Genomic DNA, 22,715 nt, shown 5'->3' on the forward strand with positions numbered 1-22,715 from the left:
AATGACACTACACAAGCAGCAGCAATGAGTATCTTTTCTCCAAATATTTACACAGCTTAAATATCCATGTGGGGAAGGGGGATCTTTGCTTTGGCCCCAGCTTGGGTGCACATATAGCAGCCCAAGCTCCTGTAGTGACACTGCTAAGGGGCTGGACTGGGGGGTCATGCCATGTTGCCTATGGTGCTAGACCTTGGCTTTAGTGTTTCCAGCCCCACAGGCTCAGGGAGAAGCAGTGGCTCCAGGGACACCGGGGGACAAACGGACAAAGCAAGGCAAGCAGGGGCGCTCCACACACATGGGGCATGGCAGGGACCTGGAGCCCCCCCAGCCAGACACCTGGATGCTACGCGCAGCACCCAGCATGTGGGCTGGGCTGCTGCCCTGCTGCTGGCCTAGGGTGGGTTGCTGAGCTCCTTAATGGCCTGGAGGATTCTCTTCATGTGGCCCACTTTGGTGATCCCCAGGTCCTGCAGAAAGGAGAGACGGGAGCTGATGCGCTCGTAGCGGGCCAGCCCTCAGCATTTGCTGGCAGGGAAGCCACAGGGCAGAGGACAAAGCTGCAACACCCAGCTCCCCATGCTCTCCCAGCCAGAGCGTTGTCCTTGCTAGAAGCCCTCTGTCCTCTTGCAAGCATGTCCCCATTCCTGGATGCAGGGGAGAGTATAGTGCTGTTGATCCTGTTTTGGGCAGGCATACAGAGCCTTGCAAGCCACTGGGCCAGGGCCACCCCCCCTCCCCTGCTTCCAGCCCCTGCATGCAAGCTAAGCAAGTGGCGCAAGCTCAGCCCTGTGGGGCTGGAGCCAGGTGCGGGGTCAGCACCTGCCTTCCCCCACCACCACAAGGGATGGGAAGAGGAGGTATGGAGGATACTGAGTTCCCCAGGATTGGGGGTTCCCTCAGGAGGGCACAAGTGGGGGGTTGTACCTTCAGGTCTCTCCTTTCCAGCAGGATCAACTCAGAGCCCTGGATGTCATGCCGGACAAAAATGTCTCTGTATTCCCCTAAACCAAGTGCTTCCAGCCAAGCTGCCACCTCCTCGGAGCCCCACTTGTCTGCTAGCAGGAAGGAAAACCACAGAGGTGGACTGGGCCCCCGTGGAGACAGCCAGACATGGCAGGACAGGCAGCAGGCAGCCAAGGGAAGCGGTGGTGGCAGGCTGCAGCCAGCATCCCCTCCTCCCATCCCCAGCTCTGCCAGAGTCAGAGACCACAGCAGGCTCAGGCATAGAGCAGTTTCTCAGCTTACCGAGCATCCAAGCCTCTCCCCCTTGACATGACCTCCCCAGCCCTGGGGCAGGGATGTACCGAAAGGGCTGAGCTGTACCATAGCCCCCTTCTTGCAGAGGTGGTGCAGTTACAGGGCTAGGGGACTCTGCATGTCCATCAGCAGAAAAACTAAGCTCTAAGGGGGTGTTGATGACAAAGGTGACAATCCCCAGGCAGCCAGCATGTGCCCTGGGTCCCTCCACAGTCATGCCCAGGACAGGTCAGCACATGGGGGTCCCTACCAGTGTGGGCTGTACCTGTCTCCCTCCCTGGTGTACCACCTGCTTTACCTGGGAGCACACTGTTGGTCTTCTGCTTTTGCACCTTGTCCTTGTCCTTCCTGGGCTTGGGGATATTGAGGCGAAGCTTAAAGCTGCCCTTGTTGGCACTGCTGGTGCTTTCCTGCAAGAAGCCAGGCTGAGTGGGGTGCTACAGCACCCCTGGGTCCACCTGGTGAGCTATGCCCCACCCCCAGGTCCCTGGGCACCCACCTCCTCAGCAGGGTGGGCAATGGGCCCCAGCCAGTGGATGTCTAGCAGCCTCTGCAGCTCCTGGCCCAGCATACTCAGGGGGCCATGCAGTGCTTCCTCCTCCTGTGGCGAGTCCAGCTGTGGGGGACAGGGACCATCCCCAGGCCTGCTGCCACCTCAGAGGTGCCAGCTGAGGGCACCCAGGGGGGCTCAGGGTGCTCTTCAGCCCCTGCCACTCACCACCTTCCCTTCCAGAAATGCTCTGGTCTCAGCATACAGCTCCTTGATGCTCAGCACCACCTCCACAGCTGCGTTCCTGCTGAGAAACTGGGGGATGCATGGAGGGGTGACCCCTTGAGCAGCAGGGCCCTGGGGTGGCCAAAGGAAGGTTGCCTTGCACACACGCCGCCCACCCCCCGCACAGTCCTAGCTTACCTCTGAGGTGCCAGTGGCTTTGCTGGAGAGGGCTTCACCCAGCGCCAGGGAGCTGGTGTTGACAGCATGTGCCAGCTCCTGCTCCACAGCTTTGTGAGCCTTGGCTGCCTCGTGGATCCTGCAGGCGAGAGGGGCTGGAGTTGCCAGGGCTCCCCCACAGCTGGACAGGCAGCACAGGACTAGGAGACCCCTGTAGCTCTGGGTGGCCACAGCAAAGCTCCCCCCAACCCTGCATTGTCCACATCCCCCATCCCACAGCCTGACCTGGCGATGAGGGTCTCTGCAACCCGCGAGACGTGCTGCAAGAGGCTGCTCTCCTCCTCCGTCAGGTACTCCATGGACTGCTGGGAGCTGAGCCGCGGCCGGGCAGCTGCTCGGTAGCTCTCCCCCTTCTGCTTGTCCTCCCAGGACTTGAGGGTGTTTTCAAATGCCTGTGGCAGATGGAGATTGCCTCCCCTCAGCCTGTCACTCCTCCCTGTGCCCCAGCATGGCCCTGCTGCACCAGCTGTACAACCCCGAGCTCACCCGGTCCCTTGTCAGCATTTGGGCTCGGTTTTTGTGCTGGATCTTGATGATGCCGGGTGGCTGGATCCAGGCTTCTCCATCTACCTGCACAGGGACACCCTCGTCTCCCCGGATGGTGATCTTCACCATCCGGCACTGTGGGGCAGACAGCCTGGGGTTAGCACTGCGGTTGGCACTGTGTCACTGGCTTCAGCTCCTGTACCAGGGCTGAAAAGCATCCCAGCTAGGAGCTCAGCTGAGCTGCACCTCCCCAGGCTCCACTGGTGTCCAAAAACCTTTCTGGCACCATGCAGGGTCCCTTGCCCATACCTGCGCAATGCGATGGTGCTGGAGGTTGATGACCCGTGACACAGCCATCTGGATGCTGCCAAAGACAGCCACCACCTCCAGCTTCTTGTCATCAAAGGATGGAGCCCCAAAGTTCTGTAGAGGACCAGTACAAGTGAGACCTCCAAATCAGGCTCATTTTGGGACCCAGCTTTTCCCCCTATGTGTGCCCAGTGCAAGGACACCCTAGACCCCTGCCCAGGGGCTACCTCCCCACCCCACGGCGCTGGCACTCACATTGTCCTCCTTGGTGCCTCCCCAGAAGTTGATGCCCCCGGCGTAGCTGGGGATGTTGAGGACAGCAATGCCCTGCAGGCTGGGCAGCGAGATGGGGACCCCATCACACTGCAAGAGAGGGCTGAGCCTGGGGGGCTGCGCTGCTGCCCCCCCCCACCCCATCCCTGTTTCCCCTGGCCCTGTACCTCCAGCTGCACCCGCTGCTCTAAGTTCTTGTAGGTACGCTGCAGGAGCTCCTTCGTGCCCAGCACCCCATACCACATCATGTTCTTGGTGCGGCTGCTGCAAGGCAAAGCGAGCCAGGTGAGAGGGGCTGTGGGCTCACCTCTGCCTGCCCCAGGCTCTGCGCGTTCCCTGGGGAACTGGGCTGAACAAGCCAGCCCAGACACCGGCCCTGCAGCTGCTCAGTTTCCCTACTCCCAGAAGAGGGGGGCTGCCTGCTGCCTCCCAGGAGATGCAGGCTGCAGCATGTGGCACCCAGATGTGCACCCTTCCATGGTGGCATGGCAGTGTCTCCTCCATCCAGGTGCAGGGTGGGTAAATCCCACCAAACCTTCCTGTGCCCCTTCACGTGCCTGGGGTGGCATCAGCAGCTGGAGCCTCACAGCAGCCCTCCCCCTTCCCAGGGTGTTTGCAATCTGCCACCCACCCAGGGGTCCTCACCCCAACACACTCAGTGCAGGTGGAAAACTTGCCACAGGAACGGGTCCCCAGCCAAGTACGGCAGCCCTGAGTCAACCCCATGGCTCCTGGCATCCTGACAGTCCCTCCTGCTGTGGGCACTGGGGAGCTGGGGCGGGGGGGGGGTACACGTTTTTTCCCAGGGAATCTGGGGGTTTCAGCCAACCTGCACTTCTTGGGGTGTTCATCCCGTTTGTTGTTGAACTCCAGGGAGATCTTCGCATCCAGGCCAATGCCAAAGTAGTTATTCATGACGCATTTCTCCGAGAAGTGGCTGAAAGCAGCAGACAAGGCGGGTGGAGCTGGGAGGCAGCTGCACACAGGCAACCACTGGGCTGGCACTGGAGGACGGGGTATAAAACCTGCCGGAGCTGCAGTGTGAGCTCCCAGAGGAGCTGGCACTGGGAAGCCTGACCCAAGCCAGCAGAAATGGCTGCAGCACCCTCCGTCCCCATGGTGGGACACCCGTGGCACACACAGGACCTGCCTGTACTGGGCAGGGGGTGAGCCTCAGGCTCCCAGCATGAGCGCGGTGCTGGCCAAGGGGCTGGCAGCAAGAAACCCTGCACCGGGCACATGCAGGCTTCCCCAGCTTGAGCACCACCAGGCCAGGGAGGGCTGGGCAGCAGGGATGCCACACTGGCAGGAAAGTGCCATCTCCAAGAGGCAGCATGGTCCTAACTCTGCTTCCACTCTGCGATGGGCAGTGAGGGTGGGCCAGGGGCCCCAGCGTAGGCAGGACTCCAGACTCACATGGCACTGGGATCTTCAGGGAACTGCAAGCTGCCGAAGGTGTCTGGCCGGTCCAGGATGACAGAGGAAGATGCAGAGGTCACTGTCTCCCGCCGGGAGCCTGGCCAGGGGAGGAAAGAGGCAGCAGTTGAACTGTCTTTTACGCTAAGCCCACCCTCATGCCCCCCCAAAAAGGCACATGCTCCACTGGCATCTTACTGAGCCTCTCCTCCTCCTTGTTGAGCTCTTCTGAGCTGTCCTTCTTGCTGGGGCCTGTGCTGCCCTGGTAGGCTTGGGTTTGCTTGTTCTGCTCATCCACAGCTGGATGCAAAGAAGGGCATGACAGCAAGTCCTGGGCAGCCCCATGGCCCTGTGACCCCTCCACAGGTCAGTCTTGAGGCTTGTGCCAGACAGGGCCCAGGGTGCCACCTCTGCCCTATGTTGGGGACCTTCCTCAGCCACACCAAGCATCAGAGAAGAGCTGATGCCCTTGGACTGAGCAGCACTGCTGTTCACCCCAAGGATTTAGATGGGGAAACCAAGGCACGGGTCCAGCAACAAGCTGTGGTGGCTCTGCAGCCCGTGCCAGGCTGCTGCAGCGTCACGTGAGCTGCCAGCCCCCACCACCCCCTCACCTTTCTCTGCCTGCTCAATGATTTGCCGCAGGGCTTTCTTCAGGCTGTTCGCCCGCAGCATGAGCTGCTCCTTGGATTTGAAGATGCGAGGCATGGGGCTGGGGTTGAAGCTGCCACCTTTCTCCTGGTCCTTAGTGTCGGCAGAGGTGGCCTGTGCCATTCCCTCAGGGACCACAACGGCCTGAGCCTCCTCATTCAGCTCCCGCACCAGTGAGTCCAGTTTCTCATTCAGCATGGCACACTGCGGGACACCCACCACTCTGAGCACCCTGGCACAAGCCACCGCTCATTGCCAGTGCTGGGTGCTTCCCTGGCCTCCCCATGTTTGCCTGGGCAGCTGCAGCACCTGGGCATCCTGAGCACAAGGGCACCCCATCTTTGCCTAGGCACCCCATATACCTGGGTACCCCATGCTTGCCAGGACATCCCGAGTGCCTGGGCACCCCAAGCACAGCAAGGGCACAGGCCACTTGAGCAGACTCTGCCAGCCCCTCCACTGCCTCGGGACTGTACCACCCAGCACACCCCAGCTCTCCGGCTCCCCTGCAAGCCACCTTCCGCGCCATCATCTCGGCTTCCTGCTTGTTCTCTGTTGCCCTCTTGTAAGCCCGACCAACTTCAGCCACAAAGTCATTAACGGTGCCACAGAGGAACCTGCCAAAGGAAGCAGCAAGCAGGTGGAGAGGGGCACGGCATGACCAGCCAGGCACAGATGCCAGCCTGTGAGGGGCTGTTGGGATAATGCCCCCCTGCACCAGAGGGACAGTGCTGGGGTTATCTGTCAGGCACCAGCACAGCTGATGGCTGGTACTGGCCAGACACGGGACAGCCTGGCCTGGGGGGCAGTGGGCTCAGCACCCCTGGGCACATGCTCCCTGCCCAGCAGAGGGGCTCTGGCACCCCCCTCCTTACTTTGCAGATGAGATCACCACCGAGTGCTTGTCCGACTCCAGGATCTTGGCCAGGTGGAAGGCAACAGAGTCAGCATAGTGGGAGATCTGGGCCTGGCAGGGGACAGAGGACAGCTGGAGCCATGACACCCTGCTGGGTTCCCTGCTCCAGGACGGAGCCTTGCCCAGCCAGCCCTGGACTGGGGATGAACATCCCTCTTCAGCCTGCTCTCCCAGCCCAAAGGGCAGCTGTGCCCATGCCACCAGGCAGACGGGATGCTCAGCCACAGCAGGAAGGAAACTCAGGCAAGGGGTTGAGGGGGAGCACACAGAAGAGCCTAAAATAGCCTGCCGGTAGCAGGCCAGCTCCACCTCATCCTGCTGCCTGCTCCCAAGTGCATGTGCCAGCTGAGACCTGCCAGACTCATTTCATTGCACACAGCTGGCTGCCAGCCCCCTCACAGCCCCAGTCCCCAGGGACACCCAGCATGACATCTCCCTGTGCAATCCCACCCTGCATGCCCCTGAATAAGCTGGTGGGGTGAGCAGGGACCTGCCCCCAAGCCTGCCCTCCCCCAGCTCAAGCCCTCAGTCCCCAACAGTGCCCACCTGGATGTTAGAGTCCCCATTCTCCTCCTCCTCCTTCAGGGATGGGGGAGACTGCTTGGGGGCCTCGTAGGTCAGCACACTCCACCTGCCAAGCAGAGACCACAGCTGCCTGCCACCTCCTGGCACCCCGGCACAGGGACACGTGGGCAGGGAACAAGGGCAGGCTGCCTGAGAGTCGCCGAGGCAGGGCAGGGAGCAGAGGTGCTTGCCCTGCACCTTGCTCACCGGTCCAGCATCTTGGTGGTGGCCCTTTCCAGCTTCTCCAGGATCTGCAGCAGCTGGGTGTCATCATCGCACAGGCTGCCCCAGCCCAACACCCGCGCTAGGTCATTGCCAGTCCCCAGAGGCAGGACACCCAGCTGGCACTGTGGGAGAAGGACAGGTGAGGGGGCCTCAGAGCAGCCCTCGAGGGCACTCACGACACCCCCAACCCCACCATGCCCATCACTTGCAGCGCCCCGGTGCAAACGGTGGGGTGCTGGCACTGGGGATGGTGCCAGCCCGCACCAACGATGCCAAGCACTCCCACTCACTTGCTTGTGGAGACCAAGGGCATCGATCTCAGAGAGCACCCAGCCCACACTGCCATCCCCACCACACACCAGGATCCGGAAGGTGGAGAACTTCTGGAAGAGGCGCAGCCTGTGGCGGGAACAGGAGAGAGGGGCTGGGGGCTGTGCTGGGTACCCGCTGGGCCCACCTCGGGGTGTCCAGGCCAGTGCTTACCCCAGGTGTGGGCCCCCATTCATGAGGTCGAAGACCTGGGCTGGGTTGAGGAACTGCTTGAACTTGCGCAGAAACTTGACCCCCTGGTTGTCCCCACTCTTGGAGTTGACAAAGGCCAGGAGAGGGCTGGAGCAGGTCGAGGGGCAGGTGGCCTTCCAGAAACCTGTGGTGAGCCCAAGCGTGTGAGCCCCCGGCCCCAGCTCCCACCCCCCCAAGAACACTGATGGAGATGCCTTAGGAGAGCAGAGGCTGCATGGACACGCTGACTGCTGTGCCCGACCCGCAGGGTACTGGGGCCAGGCAGGAGGGACAGTGATCGGGGTGCCTGGGGGATGGTGAGGGGTGTGAGGAAGAGTAAGAGATGGCAATGGGGATGGGAATAGGCAAGGCTAGCACTAGGGCAGATCCAAGTTAGGCTCCTGCTCCATCACTGTCCCTGCAGGCACAAAGTGTGTCACTGAGCTGACTTGTGTCCCCAGCCTGCCACTCCAAAAGGGGCAGTGGTGGTGGCACGCAGGAGAGTCAGTTCCTTGCCATGCCAACAGCCCAGCTGGGACTGACCCAGCAAAACCACATGCAAACTGGGCACACTCCCCACTGGGTGCTCTCAGGGGTGGCACTGGCAGCCAGCATGACCACAAAGGACCAGCTGCAGCTCCGGGGGGCTGTACTGTCACCCTCAGCTCTGCCACCTGCTCCTACCAGGACTCTGGCGGGGTGGGTGCGAATGACGCAGAAGCCTCGGGAGGCTTGGCAGCCAGCGCTGTGCTTTTAAAGAAATTAGATGGGGAATAAAATGTACCCGAGGCAGAGAAGGATCGATATCTGGCCCGGAGCCTGCACCCGCCTCAGGTACATCTTGGCCATCCTGGGCCATGGGCTGGTGCCCGCTGGCTTCTTCCCTTGGCAGACCTGGTGATGCTGCAGCAGGGAAAGCATCAGCCCTTACTGCCGCTGGCACCGGCCCCCCGGCCATTGCACCCAGAGCCCCACAGGGTGTGAGCAGGCTCCCCGGTGCCTCCAATGCATGAGGAGCAGCATCCCCGCAGCCCACAGCTACCCGGCCCAGGCATTGCTCGATCTCCGCTCCCAAACCGGCTGAGTGGAGTAGATCAGCAAAGCAAAACACCAGGGGCTGCTGAGTCAGAGTGTGGGCTGCTGCGGAAGAGCCCGCTGCCAGAGGCACCCGTACGCCGGTGGGGGGACAGCACAGGAGGAGAGGGGCTGAGGCCTCACCAGGCTGCTTCCCACAGTAGCAGAGCCCAGTAGGGCTCGACAGCAGCCACAGCTGCTGGCCCCGCAGCTGCGCCAGCCTTGGTTGACTGGGCTGCTGTGAGAGGGACAGGGCAGAGACACTATCAGGGAGGCAGCCACGAGCAGCCACGGCTCTGAAGCTGGAGAAGCTGCATGACGGTTACCCTGACAGCATCCCAATGAGTAACAAGAAGCAGATGAGCCACCAGCTGAGCTGAGCAGTGAAAATCATTAAAGAACAAGGAAAGAAATATCCGGAGGAGAAGAACAGATTTTGCTTGGTGGAGGCCAGCTGGGCCCCTCCAGAGAGGGTGAGAGAGATGGCGGGGAAGACCCTTGGGCTGCGCATTGCTTCTCCCTGCAGCGCCCCGCAGCCACCCACGCCAAGGGGAACCAGTGCTCTGTGCTACCAAACAACCAGTCGAGGTTCAGACACTAAGAAATAACCAAAGCAAGGCCCTCATCCTGTCCTGCAAGTTGCTGAACCTTTGGGGTGCACGGGGGGGGCACTCCACATCAGGGGCTCAGGGCTTGCACTGCTGACCCCAGCGTGGAGGGACCATGACCAGGGCCACTGCGAGAGGTAGCCTGGCAGGAGCAACTGAAGCCACACATGGAGAAGAAGTGCCACCCCAAAGCATGGCACCACCGCAGCCCTGGGGCAGAGCGCAAGGCAAGAAGCAGCCTTAAACCAAGGGTGCAGCAGGGACAGGCATTGACTCTGGAGCCTACTGATGGTGGTGTTCCTGGTGCCCCACAGGAAAGCAGGCACAGTGCCACAAGCCAAGCCTGCAGAGGAGCTCAGAGCCCTGTCCCCCCCACCTGCAGCCCAGCCCTGTCCCCTCCATGGCTCACCATCCGAATCAATGCTGTTCAAGGCAGTTGGCGGGATGATGGACACTTTGTACTGGCCCAGGGGGCACCTCTTGCCAAAGAGCTCCTTGCAGGCACTGTGAACCTGGGGACACAGGGACATGTGCATAAACAAGACCAGGGGATGGAGCACCAACGCCCCCAGCCTCAGTTTCCCCAGCGATGCACCCAGGAGGGGCAGTGCTGTCTGTGCCGTGGGGCAGGGGGGGACAGGAACAAGCACATCCTTACGATGGCCTTGCACCAGAGACATCGCCAGTCCTGCAGCCTTCGGACGCTGCCACAGGTCCGGTCACAGACAGCACAGCGCGCACTAACAGGCAGGTTCCCCTCCAGCCACTGGTGGGGCATGGCCACCTGCAGAGAGGGACAGTTGCCAATGGCACATCACCGCTGCCACCCCCACGCACTTGAGAGACAGTGACATAGGCCATCCCCTTCCCCAGGCACCACAGAAGAGGTGGGCATGGGATGATGCCCCACAGCAGGGCAAGGCAGCCCTGGGACCCCTCCCATGCTCTTTTGTCAGTGCATGGGACAGGGCAGGGATGTCCCCAGCAAACGTTTGGGGTGGCCCCACTTGGAGACCAATAAGGGATCCTGAGGCCAGATGGCAGAGGAGGTGTCCCCAGGCCATCTCCCCACAGAGCCGAGCCCAGAGGTCACACAGTGCAGGGAACAGCTGGGTGCCAGGGTGCCCCCCGCTCCTGATTTGGGCACAGCAAGGCCAGCTCTGATGGTGGCTCTGTCCTGTAGGGTCCCCCGTGGGGACTCCTCTGCTTACCCCATCCTCATCCTCGATGATTTCGGTCCCGATGGAGGCCAGAGTTGTCCACTTGCAATTGTTGGTGGCTCTGACAGCACAGCGCTTGTGTGCCTTGAACTTGCAGACTGCACACGGAGGGTAGCAGGTGAGGAGCAGGGACAGTCCCCAAGGGATGCACAGTCCTGGTCCCCAGCATCTCTGCAGCTGCTGACAATGCTGTGCCAGCAGCCGGTGGGCATTCCCATGCAACCCTCCGGCTCCAGGCCAGCCTCGGAGAGGGTCCCCACCCCAGTCCCAGCCCCAGCTCACCCCCCAGCAGAACCCTGGCACTGACCTTCGCAGGAAAGGCCATGGGAGGTAACCCCCGGGAGGGCTTCGCGGCACACGTTGCAGAAGGTGGGGCGGGCATGGGAGCAGGCGTACCAGTTGTGCATGCCCGAGAAGTGCTCCATGTTGAACTGTGTGGCCTGCTGGGGGCACAGCCCTGCCCCATTAGTCCCCTGGGACCCCCAGCTTGCAGTCCCTCCTTCCTAGCCCCCTCCTGGCTCCTGTCCTCCCCACGGGGCTGCGCCAAGGGCAGCAGCTCCGGTCCAGCAGCCAAAGGCACCCCAGGCTCCTGAGGGGTACCCACTCACAGAGGAGCACCCGCGCAGCCCCCTGCCCACATCACCTCATGGACCTCCCACTTCTGGACAGATTTTAGGGCACTGATCCAGTCCTCCATCTCCTTCCGGTTCTCTGCACACAGGATGAGCTTCCGGAATGGCGTGATCACCTGCAACAGCCATTGTCCCTGTGTCCCCTTGTACGGCCTACCCAGAGCCAACCAGCCCCCAAAAGAGCAGCCCCCAGCAAACCGTGGCACACCACCACTGGTGCCAGTGATGCCAGTGATGCAAGGCCATGCTGTGGGGTGCCCCAAAGCTCTGAGGGGAGGAGAGGGGTCTCTGGTGCCTCCCCATGAGATGCTGAGGTGGAGGGGCACGGCAGGTAGCCCTGCACCTCCCTCACCGTGAAACTGTTGTTGATGTTCTTGGTGCTGGTCTCGGCCACACTGGCATCGGACAGGTCCACCTCATCAAAGATCAGGGACTGTGGGGGAGAAACCGAAGCCCCAGTCCACCAGGCAGGGATTTTGGGCTCCTCCCTGGGCTTGCAAGCTCAAGCCCCGCAGCTGAGCATGCTGGAAGTGGCCCCGCAAGCCTACCTTGGCATCCTTAGCATAATAGAGCGTCCTCCCCCGCAGCTTGAAGTATCGCCTCTTCCACCTCTGGAAGGAGCTTGTCTGCTTCAGCAACAGCCCCTCCTTCACGCTCTTCTGCAGAGACCACAGGGTCATGAGCTCCCGCAGCCCTCAGGACCCCCGAAGCCACCCCCCCTCCAGTGACACCAGTCCGTGGGTCCCCAGCACCTAAGCAGTGCCCAAGAGCACAGATGGGACATTCTGGGGTTCACACTGTGCTGGATGTAGCAGGGTAAATGATGTCCATCATCTGCCATACCCTGGGCATTGGGCACTTTATGTGATTCAGGGGGATGCTGCCGGGTACAGCAGTGCCAGTGGTTGGAAGTCTCCAGCAGCACAGAGCCACTGCTGCTGGTCACCTCCTCCCCATTCCCAGAGCAGCACCCAAGAGAGCCTCAACCTGCTGCAGCTCCCTGGAAGCCAAGGGCAGAGCTGGGGCCAGAAGAGCTCCCCTGGAGGTGACACCATTGCCCCAGAGCCACCAGGACCGCATCTTGGAGGTGGCATTACCCAGGCACCACAGGCCCAGCCTCTTTGCTAGGTTGGGGAGCAGACAGCTGCGATGCGGCCAGCCCTGCCTGGGACCTGCAGCCCCCAGAGGGGAAAACCTGGCGCCAAGGGCAGCCCACGGCAGGCAGAGCATCCCCTTGCAGTGCAGTGCATTCCTGCAGGCTGGCCGCCCGCCCTCTGCCCTCCCCGATCCACAGCACCTGCCAATATTTACCCTCCTCACAGTGGTGTTTACAAGGCTCAATTAATTAGTGTTTGCAACCCAGCTACGAGCCTGTGCCGAGCAGGGTGGCAGAGATGCTCTTTTACTGCCTAATCTTTGATTGTATCTTCTTCAAACACCACCGACAGCCCCATTCAGCTGCTCCTCTGCAATTAGCCGCAACAGCGGTTGTATCAGATCCCGGCACACCACGACAAAGCACATTTAACGGCAAATTAGCACTGGGTACAGAGGGCATCAGGCATCGTGAGACAACTGCTGCCCCAGGGCTCTGCACACCCGTGCCCAGCCCATGTGTTGCAAGAGATGGCACCCAGGTGCCCACCAGCCTGTAAACACACGGGCCCCCCACTGCCCCACAGCTCCAAATGAGACGGCCAGCAACCTCCAAGGTCACAAAGAAGCCAAAACCCCACCTGGGGTGCTCCCCCGGCCTCAGCTCCCCCAAATGCCTTACCCTGCCTGAGGCCCCCAGGACACACACCAGGATGTCCCGGCTCTCTTCCACCTTTCAGCCCCAAGTTCAAAGAGGGAGGTTTTAAGCCTTTATCGCTCCCTATCAACACTTTGCCCTGCTGGGACTGGCACAGGGTTTGGCTGTGGTCGGTCCCCATGCCGCCTGTGAGAGTCGGTGAAGGTTCAAACAGCCCTGGTATCCCCAACACCAGCACCCAGGGACTCACCACATCCCCTCCCTGGCCTCTCAGCCGCAAGAGCACACAGAGGAGATGGTGAGCCCAGAGCTGCCCTAAGCCCAGGCTGCAAGACAGCCAGCAAGGGGAATGTGGCCTTTCAGTGGCGTCTAGCTGCAACCCCCAAATGCACATATAAACCATGCACCCTAGCAGTCCCTGCCCCACATCAGGAGGGAACAGGGCAGGGTCCTGCCACAGCCAGGTGGGATCTAGACATAAACACCACTTCCACTGCATCTGTTTGCATGCAGCAGACGCACGCACAGGCTATGGATTTGCTGCAATCATTACTTTTGCTGCAAAGGACAGGCAGCATGTGATGGCAAGGAACAGCGTTGGGGAGTCCATGATGGTGAGGAGCAGGAGAACGTGATGATGATGAGAAGGAACACGAGACAGGTCCGTGATGGTGGCTCAGAGCTATCACAGCAGGGACTGGAGCCAGCGCTGCTGTGGGGTGCGGGTGCTCAGCTCTGCCTGGCTCCAGGGCCACATGGGTGGCAGGATACAGCCAGGAAGGCTGCCCAGGGGTATGGCAACCCCTCCTGTGAGGGGGCTGGAGCTGAACTGCCCCCAGCCACACTGCTGTGGCCACTCCAGCAATTTCTAATATCAGCCACTGGCAACAAGGCATAACCCAGGCCCAGGATGTCACAGTCCCAGCCATTCTGGGGACAGCAACATGGCTACCAGCACTGTGCCAGCCCCAGGCTAGGGCAGAGCCCCCACCATTGCCACTATCACACCCATAAGAGTTTTATGACACTTGCAGTGCTGTGGCTGGGGGGGGAAAGCATGTTTCCACCCAGTGCAGACTAACTAATCACCAGCATCCCAGCATGGGGCGGCAAAGCCGGTGCAGAGAAGCTTGGGGGCACCTCTCCCCAAGTCCACCCTTGGGTGCTTCCCAAAACAGTCCCAGCGTGTCCCAGGCATGGCAGCAAAGCCCAAGCCCTCTGCCCCGCCATGCACAGCATCTTGCCACAAAACCCCTGTTTTGTGCAGCTGCCTGTCCAGGCTCTGACACCCCCAGCGTTGCCATGATGGGGCACAGATTCAATTGGTACCAGTGTTGCCTGTGTGGGGCCAGGCAGCCAGCCCCCTCCCTGGGAAAAATGAGGCAGGTCCCCTCTCCAAAACAAAGCATGGAGCCCAGCTGTGCCATACTGCCTGGGCAGTCACACAGGTCGCTCTGCCCAGGGTGCTGTTTTGGGGTCTCACTGGGGCAAGCCACCCCCACATACCCGACTTTTTGCACATGGGTCTCAGCCAGGAGCATCTGGCTCCACCCTGTGCTGGGAGCCGCTCCCCAGTGGCTCAGCAGCTTTGGACCCCTGCTTTTGGCACTAGGGACAGGAGGAGACCTGGGAGGCACCTGATGGCCAAGGCCTCCAGCAGCCCTGACCACGCAGTGGGAAGCCACAGTGCAGCAGGCAGCGTTAAGCGAGCCTATCGTTTCCCCTTTGCAAACAGGAAAGGGGTGGGGAGGACAAAGGCCAGCACTCGGGGCAAGTGGCAGGCGGAATGTGCCAGGGTGGCATCGCCCCTGCCATGCTGGCTCCCCCACAGACGAACCCAGGGCTCCAGCATCACCACAATAATACAGTCCCCTACAGCACATGGCTATTAGGTACCCCAATATAGCTCCCAGGAGTAGAAGCCGCACACCCACAGCACAGGGTAGGGGCTGCCTCTTCTTCCTGGAAAGCTTTTGGGGACACTGACAGCCCCCAGCCACTGGGGTGGGAGCTCTGCACTGGCCACTGCACAGCCCTGAGTGCAGAGTGCCACCCACACCCTGAACCAAGCCCTAGCCCTCCACTCACCCCAACCACAGCTTTTCTGGCTGGCAAGCCCTAGCCAGTGCTGCAGGGAGCCACAGCCAAGCCAACACTGGCTCCATCCCAGCAACAGACGTGGTGAGATGGCATGCTGATGCCCAGAGCAATGGGCAAACTTCCCAGCCAGCAGCCAGAGAACTGCTCCCCTGTGCAGGGCTCTGCCCCAGCCCTGCCCTACCCCATCTCAGGGACTGTTCCTGCTCTCTCCAGCCCGGGGAGCTCAGCACCACCTGTGCTTGGCAGCGAGGGGGGGCCGGAGATGCAGGATGGGGAGGTGAAGGCAAGAACGGAACCGCTGTGGAGAAACTGCCACCTCCGGCTCAGCCACAGCTGGCAGAGGGCAAGCAGCACCAGGGTCTTGGAGGGGACACAGCTAAAAACAGCCCTGGGAGGATGGCCAGCCACCAGCAATGTATCCCACCAGGACCTAACTGGTCCCCAAGGGCCATCATGCTGTGGGCTGGCTGTGTGCTCAGCATAGTCAAGGGAACTTGAAGTGCAGCCCGGGGGAGCTTGCCTCCCCCGGGACTGCATCCCAGCAGGGCTTCTTCCAGGCCAGGGTGTACCCCAAAATGCCAGCTTCTCCCTCAGCCTTAAGGCAGAGCCCTGGGGTGCTGCTTTGAGCCCCCACCCCACTCTCCCAGCTTTGCCACTGCTAACCCCAGGAAAAGCCTGTAGTGCAGCCAGGTTTGACCACAGCTGGGGCAGGAGGGCTTTCCTGTTGGGATCAGATTGGACAGCAAAGGAGCTGCTGGAGAAGAGCCAGAAAGGCTGTTACTCAGGAATGCTGGCACACACGGCTGGTGGGCACCACACTGCCTGCCCACCCAGCTTGCAGCCCTACACCACTCCTAATGGGATCTGCTTGGCCCCGTGGCAACACAACACCTTGCCCAGGGAGGAGTAGAGGGGACCAAACACCCACCAATGCACCAACCTGCATTGCACCAGCATCATCCCGGGCAGCCACCCTCTTCCAAATGCAGCAGTCCACCAGGCATGTGCCAGGGTCCAGTCAGGTCAGAGCTCATCCCCCTCCTGAGCCAGCCAGTACCAGGATAGTGGGGGAGAGCTGGCAACCCTGCAAACAGCCCATCCGCGGGGCCACCAGCATCTGCTGGGCACCCTGTGCGCTGGAGACGGTTGGAAACCTTATCAGGCTTTGAGATATGGCAGAGCTCTTCCGGGACCAGTCAGCTGGGGAGCTTGGTGCCTGGGGGGTGCCACAGCCCCAGAGGCTCGACTGCATCCACAGTCCCCAAGGATGTAGCCTGCTGCCATTGCAGGACACCAAATTCCCCTTCCCAGTGCTGGGAGGATCCCTGAAGGGAGATTCCAGCACTGGTCTTGACGTGCCGTTACATGGTGCCACGAGGCACCACTAAGGCCATCAAAAGGGGACAGAGGATTAACAAGGAGGAGGGGAATGAGGGAAGGAGCCCCCAGAAGAAGGGCAATCCCCCTTACACCTCATACTCCAGCAGTCATGTCCTTCAGCTACTTTTTAGAAATGAGCTTGTGCTTCCCTATCTACATCCACATCAGTCCCTGAGCATCCTGTAGACAGGCATCCTGCACCAGCCCGCCATGTGCCAGTCCCCCCCGCCCTTCATGCCCTTGTACCGGTGGGCACTGCTGCAGCTCTCCCACTCTGCCCAGCCGCTGACGGGCGAGAGCAGCGCTTGCATAATGGAAAATGTGAGCGGGGAGAGGGCAGCGCCTCTGAGAAACCTCACAAACATCCGGCTGGCGACACTGGGGCTATCTTTACACCCCAGGCACCGGCTCAGCAAGGCCTGATCAACAACAGCAAGCCCAGCCCCCCCGCCTTGCTGCAGCATCCTCAGCAGGGACAGTCCCAGGCCGCGGCACTGTGCCTCGCAGTATGGTCCCGCTGCGGGGGGTGACCCAGTGGCCAACTGGTCCCCTCACCAGCCCCCAGCAGGACACATGCCACCAGGCTGGGAGAAATGCAGGGCACAGCTAGGGTGGAGATGGGCTTCGGTGTCAGCTGGCCGTGGCGTGCCTGGGGCTGGCAGGGAGCTCTGGGGTTGAGCCCAGGAGAAGTCACCTGGAGCTGCCCAGGATCATGGAGATACTCAACCCATGGGTTCTGAATATTTCCTCAGATGGAGATTTCACAGCCTCTCTGGGCAGCCAATGCCAGTGTTTGATCAATCTCACGGTAGAAAAAGTGTTGTCTTGTGTTCAGATGGAATTTCTTATTTTTTCATTTTTGACCACTGTCCCACTGGCAAACACCACTGAAAAGAGCCCATCTCCCTCTTTGCTGCACCCTCCCCTTCAAATATCTAACTACATTGCAGGCGAACTCCTGGCCCCAGCTTCTCCTCCAGTCTGAACAGCCCCAGCTCTCCCAGACTCTCCTGGTACAAAAGATGCTCCAGTCCCTTACCAGTGTCAAGCCAGGAGGACACACTGCCCAGGAGCCATGTGCCACCCTCCCGCTGCAGGAAGGAGGTTTCCAGGCCTGGCCCCAGGGGCCCTACCTTGCTTTCCTTGTCTTTTGGCCAGGATCTGGCCCTCAGCGGGCAGCCCTTCCCACAGCCTGGCTCTGCAGCACCACCCTACCAAGCCTCCCACAGCTGCTCTAACACTCCTACATCCACAGACACCACTCACCCCATCCATGGGACACCCTGAGCCTGCTGGGTGCCCAGTGCCTCCAGCAAGGACCAGGAGCACTCATCCTTTGGGGTGCCAATAAGCCTACTGACCTCCTCCGGCACCCCGGGAGGATGCTGGCAGGTCCCCCAATCCCAGTGAGTGGCTGTGATGTACCCCAGCATCACAAATTCGCAAACATGATCCCCCTTTCTAAATGGTAGACAAGTCATGCCCCTGCCTGCCTTGCCTGTGCACACTGTGTCCACCCCATGGGCAATGCTCCTATCCCAGGCATGCACACCCCCATGCCCTGCTTGGTGCCTGCAGCCCCCCCCCGGCTCTGGTGCAAGCACCCCAGAAGCAGTCACTCGCTGCAGCTCCTTGCAGCCAGAGCCGAACCAAGCAGAGCTGCCGATTTCTCCCTGCCTCTGTGCTGCTGCCAGGAGAGCCTGTGCCGAGGCAGCACCAGGAGCTGAGTGCCCAGCCCACACAGGCAGGATGTGCCCCCCTTGTTTGCCAGCACCTCAAATGTCTTGATGCACCCCAGAGCTGGCACTCCTTCCCTCCCCATTGCCCCTTCCCTCCATGCCCAGCCCTAAGGGGACCAGTGCTGGGGTATCACAGTATCTCCCTCCCACTCTGCCCTGCATTCCCAAAACCTAGGTCAGGCAGCCAGCAGCCCCCAGCTGTGGTGAGGAGGAGGAGGAGGAGGCGGCAGCAAGACCCCATCTGTCCTGGGGCCATTCAGCCCAGCGAGGGCACCTGCGCCTGGCAGCTGTCATTGTCACCAAGCACAATGGACCCACCACCTCCGCGCAGAAGCGGCACAAAGCGCCCCGTGGGGAGCCCTGGCAATTACAGCCCAGAGAAAGCCAAGCTGGGGGTGTGGAATGGGGAGATGTGATTGATGGGGAGGTTTGAGGAGGGGATGGGGGAATGAGCATTTGGCGGGGGACAGCACTCAGGAAGAATTCAGCAGATCCCAAAATGATCCTTACATCCTCCTGTCCCCATGGGACTGAACAACACCCTGGCATGGGGGAAGCTCCCATCACCAGGTACCAGGGTCCCCTCAGTCAGTGTGGGTGCACAGTAGGGTAGGGGTCCCGACCTTCCCAGCTCCCCAACATGGCAGGCTCCTATAGACCCCACTTGAGCACCCCAACCACTGACAGCCAAAAAATAGGCCAGCCTGCCCACCCACCCCCCCACTAACCTGGACATCTCTTGGGAGTTGCAGCCCTGGCACTAGACTCTCCTTCAATCGTTAACTATGTGCTAATTGGGTACCTGCCCCAGTTTGGGTGCAGGCAATGGCTCCCCCCCATCCCAAACCCACATGGGTGCACAAGGGTGTTGAAGTGGCTCAGAAAGGCGCCTGCCATGTCACAGATGCCCCCCATCCCTCCACCTGCAGCTGTGGCCATGGCCAGAGGGACAGGCGGCACATGTGCCACAGCACAGCCATGAGCCAGGAACAGCCCGACCTGAGTAGCAGCAGCAATCATCCCAAAACCCGCATCTCCACAGGGAAGAAAGGAGCCCATCCGGCAAGGAGCCAGAGTGGCAAGCACAGTCCTGCCCATCTGGACCAAAACAAAGGAATCCTCAGGGAAAACCCTGAACCTTAACACTGAAAACACTTAGATTTTTGGGGGATGCACACACGGCTTGCTCTCAGCCCCCTCCAGCACCAGCCCTGTCTGTCTGTCACCCCTCCCTCCCAGCTCCGCGGCCGTTAACCCAGCCGCGTCCTTTCTGCCTGCCCATCCATCACACCGCCCGCGTCCCCCGGCACGCTGCGCGGCATCACCTCCTGCATGGCTAATTGCCGACGCTGGGCAGGATGCGGGCAGCAGCCGCGGCAGGCAGGGAGCCGGCAGCTCAGCCTTTTCCCACACATAGCCTGTCAGCCAGTGAGGCCAGACCTTCTGATGGCACAGAGGGGCTTTGACGCCTGGGCTGGGAGCTCTGGGCATGCTTTTGTGTCTTTGCTGCTGCTGCAGGACACAGGCACAGCCTGGCCATCTCTTGGGTTTCCTCGTGTTGACGACTCCCTTCGATGTCCCCCGTGCTCGACAACATGGCAAACCCCTCTGTCACGGCAAACGCCGGTGGCTCCTGCCGCCCCTCTGGGAGGGTGCTAAGGACTCACACACAGTGCTAAACTTCCCCAGCCCACCAGCCTGGCTTCCCACTGTGCCCCCCGCACAGTACCCTGCCCCCACAGCACCACCCACAGCACCCACCTGGCAGCCAGGTCAGAGCGGGCAGAGGAGGTGCCAGCCTGTTCCAAAGAAGGGGAAACTGAGGTGTGTTCCCTGAACAGCCAGAGGGACTCGGCAAGAGCCCCCCAAGCACCGCCTGCCCTGGAAAAGTCTCTTGCCAAGTGGGAAAACCCCACGGTGCCAGGCTGGGAGCATGCCACTTCCACATCTCTGGACAAATGCCCTATGCCCCCGTCGTGCCAGTGTGCTGGGCTTGGCACAACAGTCAGGCCTGGACCAGCAGGAGGGGAGCTCGCCCCGGTCCCGAGCAGCCCTCAGCTGTCACCAGACCCAGCACACCACCCCATTCCCACTGCCTCACTCCATGCCCGCGGCACCCAACACCAGAGCCCGGGGGCACCCCTCTGGTCCACAACTGCATCCCCCTGTGGTGTTTTCTCAGCTGTCCCCCTCCCTGGGGTGGCAGAGCCACCAAATCCCTGCTGAGGGGCGGCTGGGGCCAGAAGCTGGCTGCAGGGGGATTTCTGGCACAGCCCTGGGGCGAGGTCCCCCATGGCGTGGCAGCCCCCCTCATGCCCGCCAGCACTGCAGGCACCACCTTGACTCATGCTGTCACCTCCTTCCCACAGCCAGGAGGTGGATGCCACGGGCTCACTCACCTGGCAAATCGCCCAGAGCATCTTCCCTGTGTCATGCATGGTTCCCCCCTCCCCAAAATGGCTCCGCCAAAACTCCTTCCTCTCCCCGCTTCCTACTTGACCATTCAGCCCAGGTTATTTCTTGCTGCACTTCAGGCAGGAGGTGCCCGGCCATTTCACCATCCCCCCACAAGGGACCCATGGCCACCCACTCCTGTTTGGCAAGGAAGCACTGCACCCCATTTTTTGTAGGTCCTACCAAAATAGCTTCCTCTGAGCAAGCTGCGCGCACACACACAAGCTGCCCTTATACCAACAGCCAGGAGGCAAAAGGGTGTCATGTCCAACCTCAGAGGTGTCCCCATCCACCTAGCAAACCACCACAGGGGACTGGATCTACGGAAGGCTGCAAGAGAGCGGCCCACAGGAGAGCTGGCACAGCCAAATTAATCTGGGGCGCCGGGAAAGATGCCGGCTCCATTTTGCCACCCACCAGGCCCCACACATGCATTGCCTGCAGCGAGGTGCAGGATCCCAAGAGCCGACAGCACCACAATGACCCTAAATCTCACACCTCGAGCGTCCACGGGGCAGAGCCTTCCCAAAAAAGCCCCCTTTCCCCAGCGGTAGGTGAGGGGAACTCAGGGGACACAATCATGGGATGAAGGCAATTGGGGGGTGCCTGGGTATGGGAGAGACCCTGTCTCCTAACAGTGGGGTAAAACCCATGCTCTGTAGCCCCATGGGACCAATGCTGACCCTGCCACCATGGGGCGTGCAACTTTGCATGTGCCCTTCCAAGAGGCACAGGGACCCAGACCCCTCCTGGCACTGCCCCGGGCACTGGCTGGGTTGGGTCTGCGAACAGCTAGTGCCTGGCACTGATTTACACCCCAGAGCAGGCGAAACCCCCCTCCCGCCTCCGTTCTCGCCAGAGACCGCGTGCACCAGCCAGCCCCTCACCCCAGGCCCCTGAACCCCTGACCTTGCTCCTCATCTGCCCAGAGGTGGACACCTTCCGGATGAGCTTGTGGGAACTGTCCTCCTGTTCGCCCTCACTGTCAGATGACTCCTCACCACCCGCCTCAGGTGAGATGGGTGCCAGCTTGTCCGAGTCCAGGGATGACACGGATTCCCGGGTCTTCCTCAGGAACAGGTCCCCAGGCACCAGCTTCTCAGCCATCTTCCCACCCAGCTTGGCTCAGGGCTCCACCACCTCCTGTGACAGCCCTGGAAGGACAAGGACACGCAGGAGTGGAGGAAGAGCCCTGAAAGGGAGTGCATGGCCCCTCACCCTCTGTGGCTTTGCCAGCCAGGAGGTGCAGTCCTGGAAATCAGGGGAGATGGCGCTTCCTCGCCCAGGAACACCACTCAGGGTGGCTTCCTTGCAGGCAAAGTTTTTCTTCCTGGCCTTTTTTCGGTGTCCCAACTTTTCCTCACCCTGCCTGGCATTTGAACACGGTCCCTTGCTCCTCGGTGCGAGACCGTGACCACCCCATGCCCTGGCATCAGGGTACACATCCCTTGCCGCAGCCTGCGCCAGCCCCCCCCTCTGGTGCCCATCGCCAGGGTGCCGGGCTGCCCTCAGTGGCCGGGGTGGGGGGGGAAGAGAGGGTGTCTCCATGAGAAGCAGCAGCTGCCTCCCGCCATCCGCCTTGCTCCGGCAGCCGGAAAGGGCTGGGAGCATCTCGCGGCCCCGCGCCGGTAGGTCGCCAGTCCCAAGCAGGTGGCTCCGGGTGGTGTGGGATGGAGGGGGGCGGCGCGGGGCTCCCCGCATGCGGGGGAAGCCATCTCCCCACGGCATCCCTGCCCATCCCGGGGGCTGCGGGGGCACCTACCTGGGCGAGCGAGCCTGGCCGGCTGCAGGGCTGCCGTGCCCGGGCCAGGGGACACCCCACGGCGCCGTACCCAGCCCCACGCGGCTCCCGCGGGCCGACTCCACCGCCCCCCTCGCGGCTACCGGCAAACGTGGTGCCGTCTCCCCGCGCAGCAACAAGCGTTTCGGGCTGGGGCGGAGGGGTGGGGGAGCGAGAGCACCGCAGCGCTGCCGTCCCGTGTACCCCCCCGCGGGTCGGCCACCCACTCGCTGCGGGCCTCGCACCCCCCCCCTTCCAACCTCAGGGCTGCCGGGTGCCGGGTCTCCGCCGAGCATCCCGCAGCACGGCCGTGAGGGGGGAGGCAGAGCAGCCCCCCGCCCCCCCCCTCCCCCCCCCCCCGCGCACACACCTTGCACACCCCGAGCCGCCGCCGCCGCTTGTGCAAGGTCGCTCTTCCTCCG

General features: G+C 61.6%; 1 protein-coding gene across 4 annotated transcripts; it reads right to left on the reverse strand.

Annotated features, from left to right (window-relative positions):
- Positions 1-7: 7 nt before the first annotated feature.
- Positions 8-22,715, reverse strand: LOC135315421 (diacylglycerol kinase delta-like). 4 transcript variants are annotated; one of them, XM_064463553.1, is made up of 30 exons: positions 22,664-22,715; positions 21,423-21,667; positions 11,636-11,746; positions 11,440-11,520; positions 11,099-11,203; positions 10,763-10,895; positions 10,447-10,553; positions 9,894-10,019; positions 9,645-9,747; positions 7,536-7,698; positions 7,343-7,451; positions 7,035-7,174; positions 6,810-6,894; positions 6,223-6,314; positions 5,865-5,964; positions 5,311-5,551; positions 4,895-4,996; positions 4,697-4,796; positions 4,110-4,217; positions 3,448-3,544; positions 3,263-3,370; positions 3,008-3,121; positions 2,699-2,833; positions 2,438-2,604; positions 2,174-2,291; positions 1,979-2,065; positions 1,760-1,876; positions 1,559-1,670; positions 928-1,055; positions 8-470 (listed from the first exon to the last, which is right to left on the reverse strand). In XM_064463553.1, exons 2-30 carry the CDS (start codon positions 21,618-21,620, stop codon positions 396-398), a joined length of 3,462 nt encoding a protein of 1,153 aa, XP_064319623.1. In that variant the 5' UTR covers positions 21,621-21,667; positions 22,664-22,715; the 3' UTR covers positions 8-395. The 4 variants fall into 4 exon arrangements, with proteins under 4 accessions (XP_064319623.1, XP_064319622.1, XP_064319624.1 ...); XM_064463552.1 differs by having other exon boundaries at positions 928-1,058; XM_064463554.1 differs by lacking the exon at positions 928-1,055.

Source organism: Phalacrocorax carbo, chromosome 11 (assembly GCF_963921805.1).
Source record: "Phalacrocorax carbo chromosome 11, bPhaCar2.1, whole genome shotgun sequence".
In the NCBI taxonomy this organism is placed as follows: Eukaryota; Metazoa; Chordata; class Aves; order Suliformes; family Phalacrocoracidae; genus Phalacrocorax; species Phalacrocorax carbo.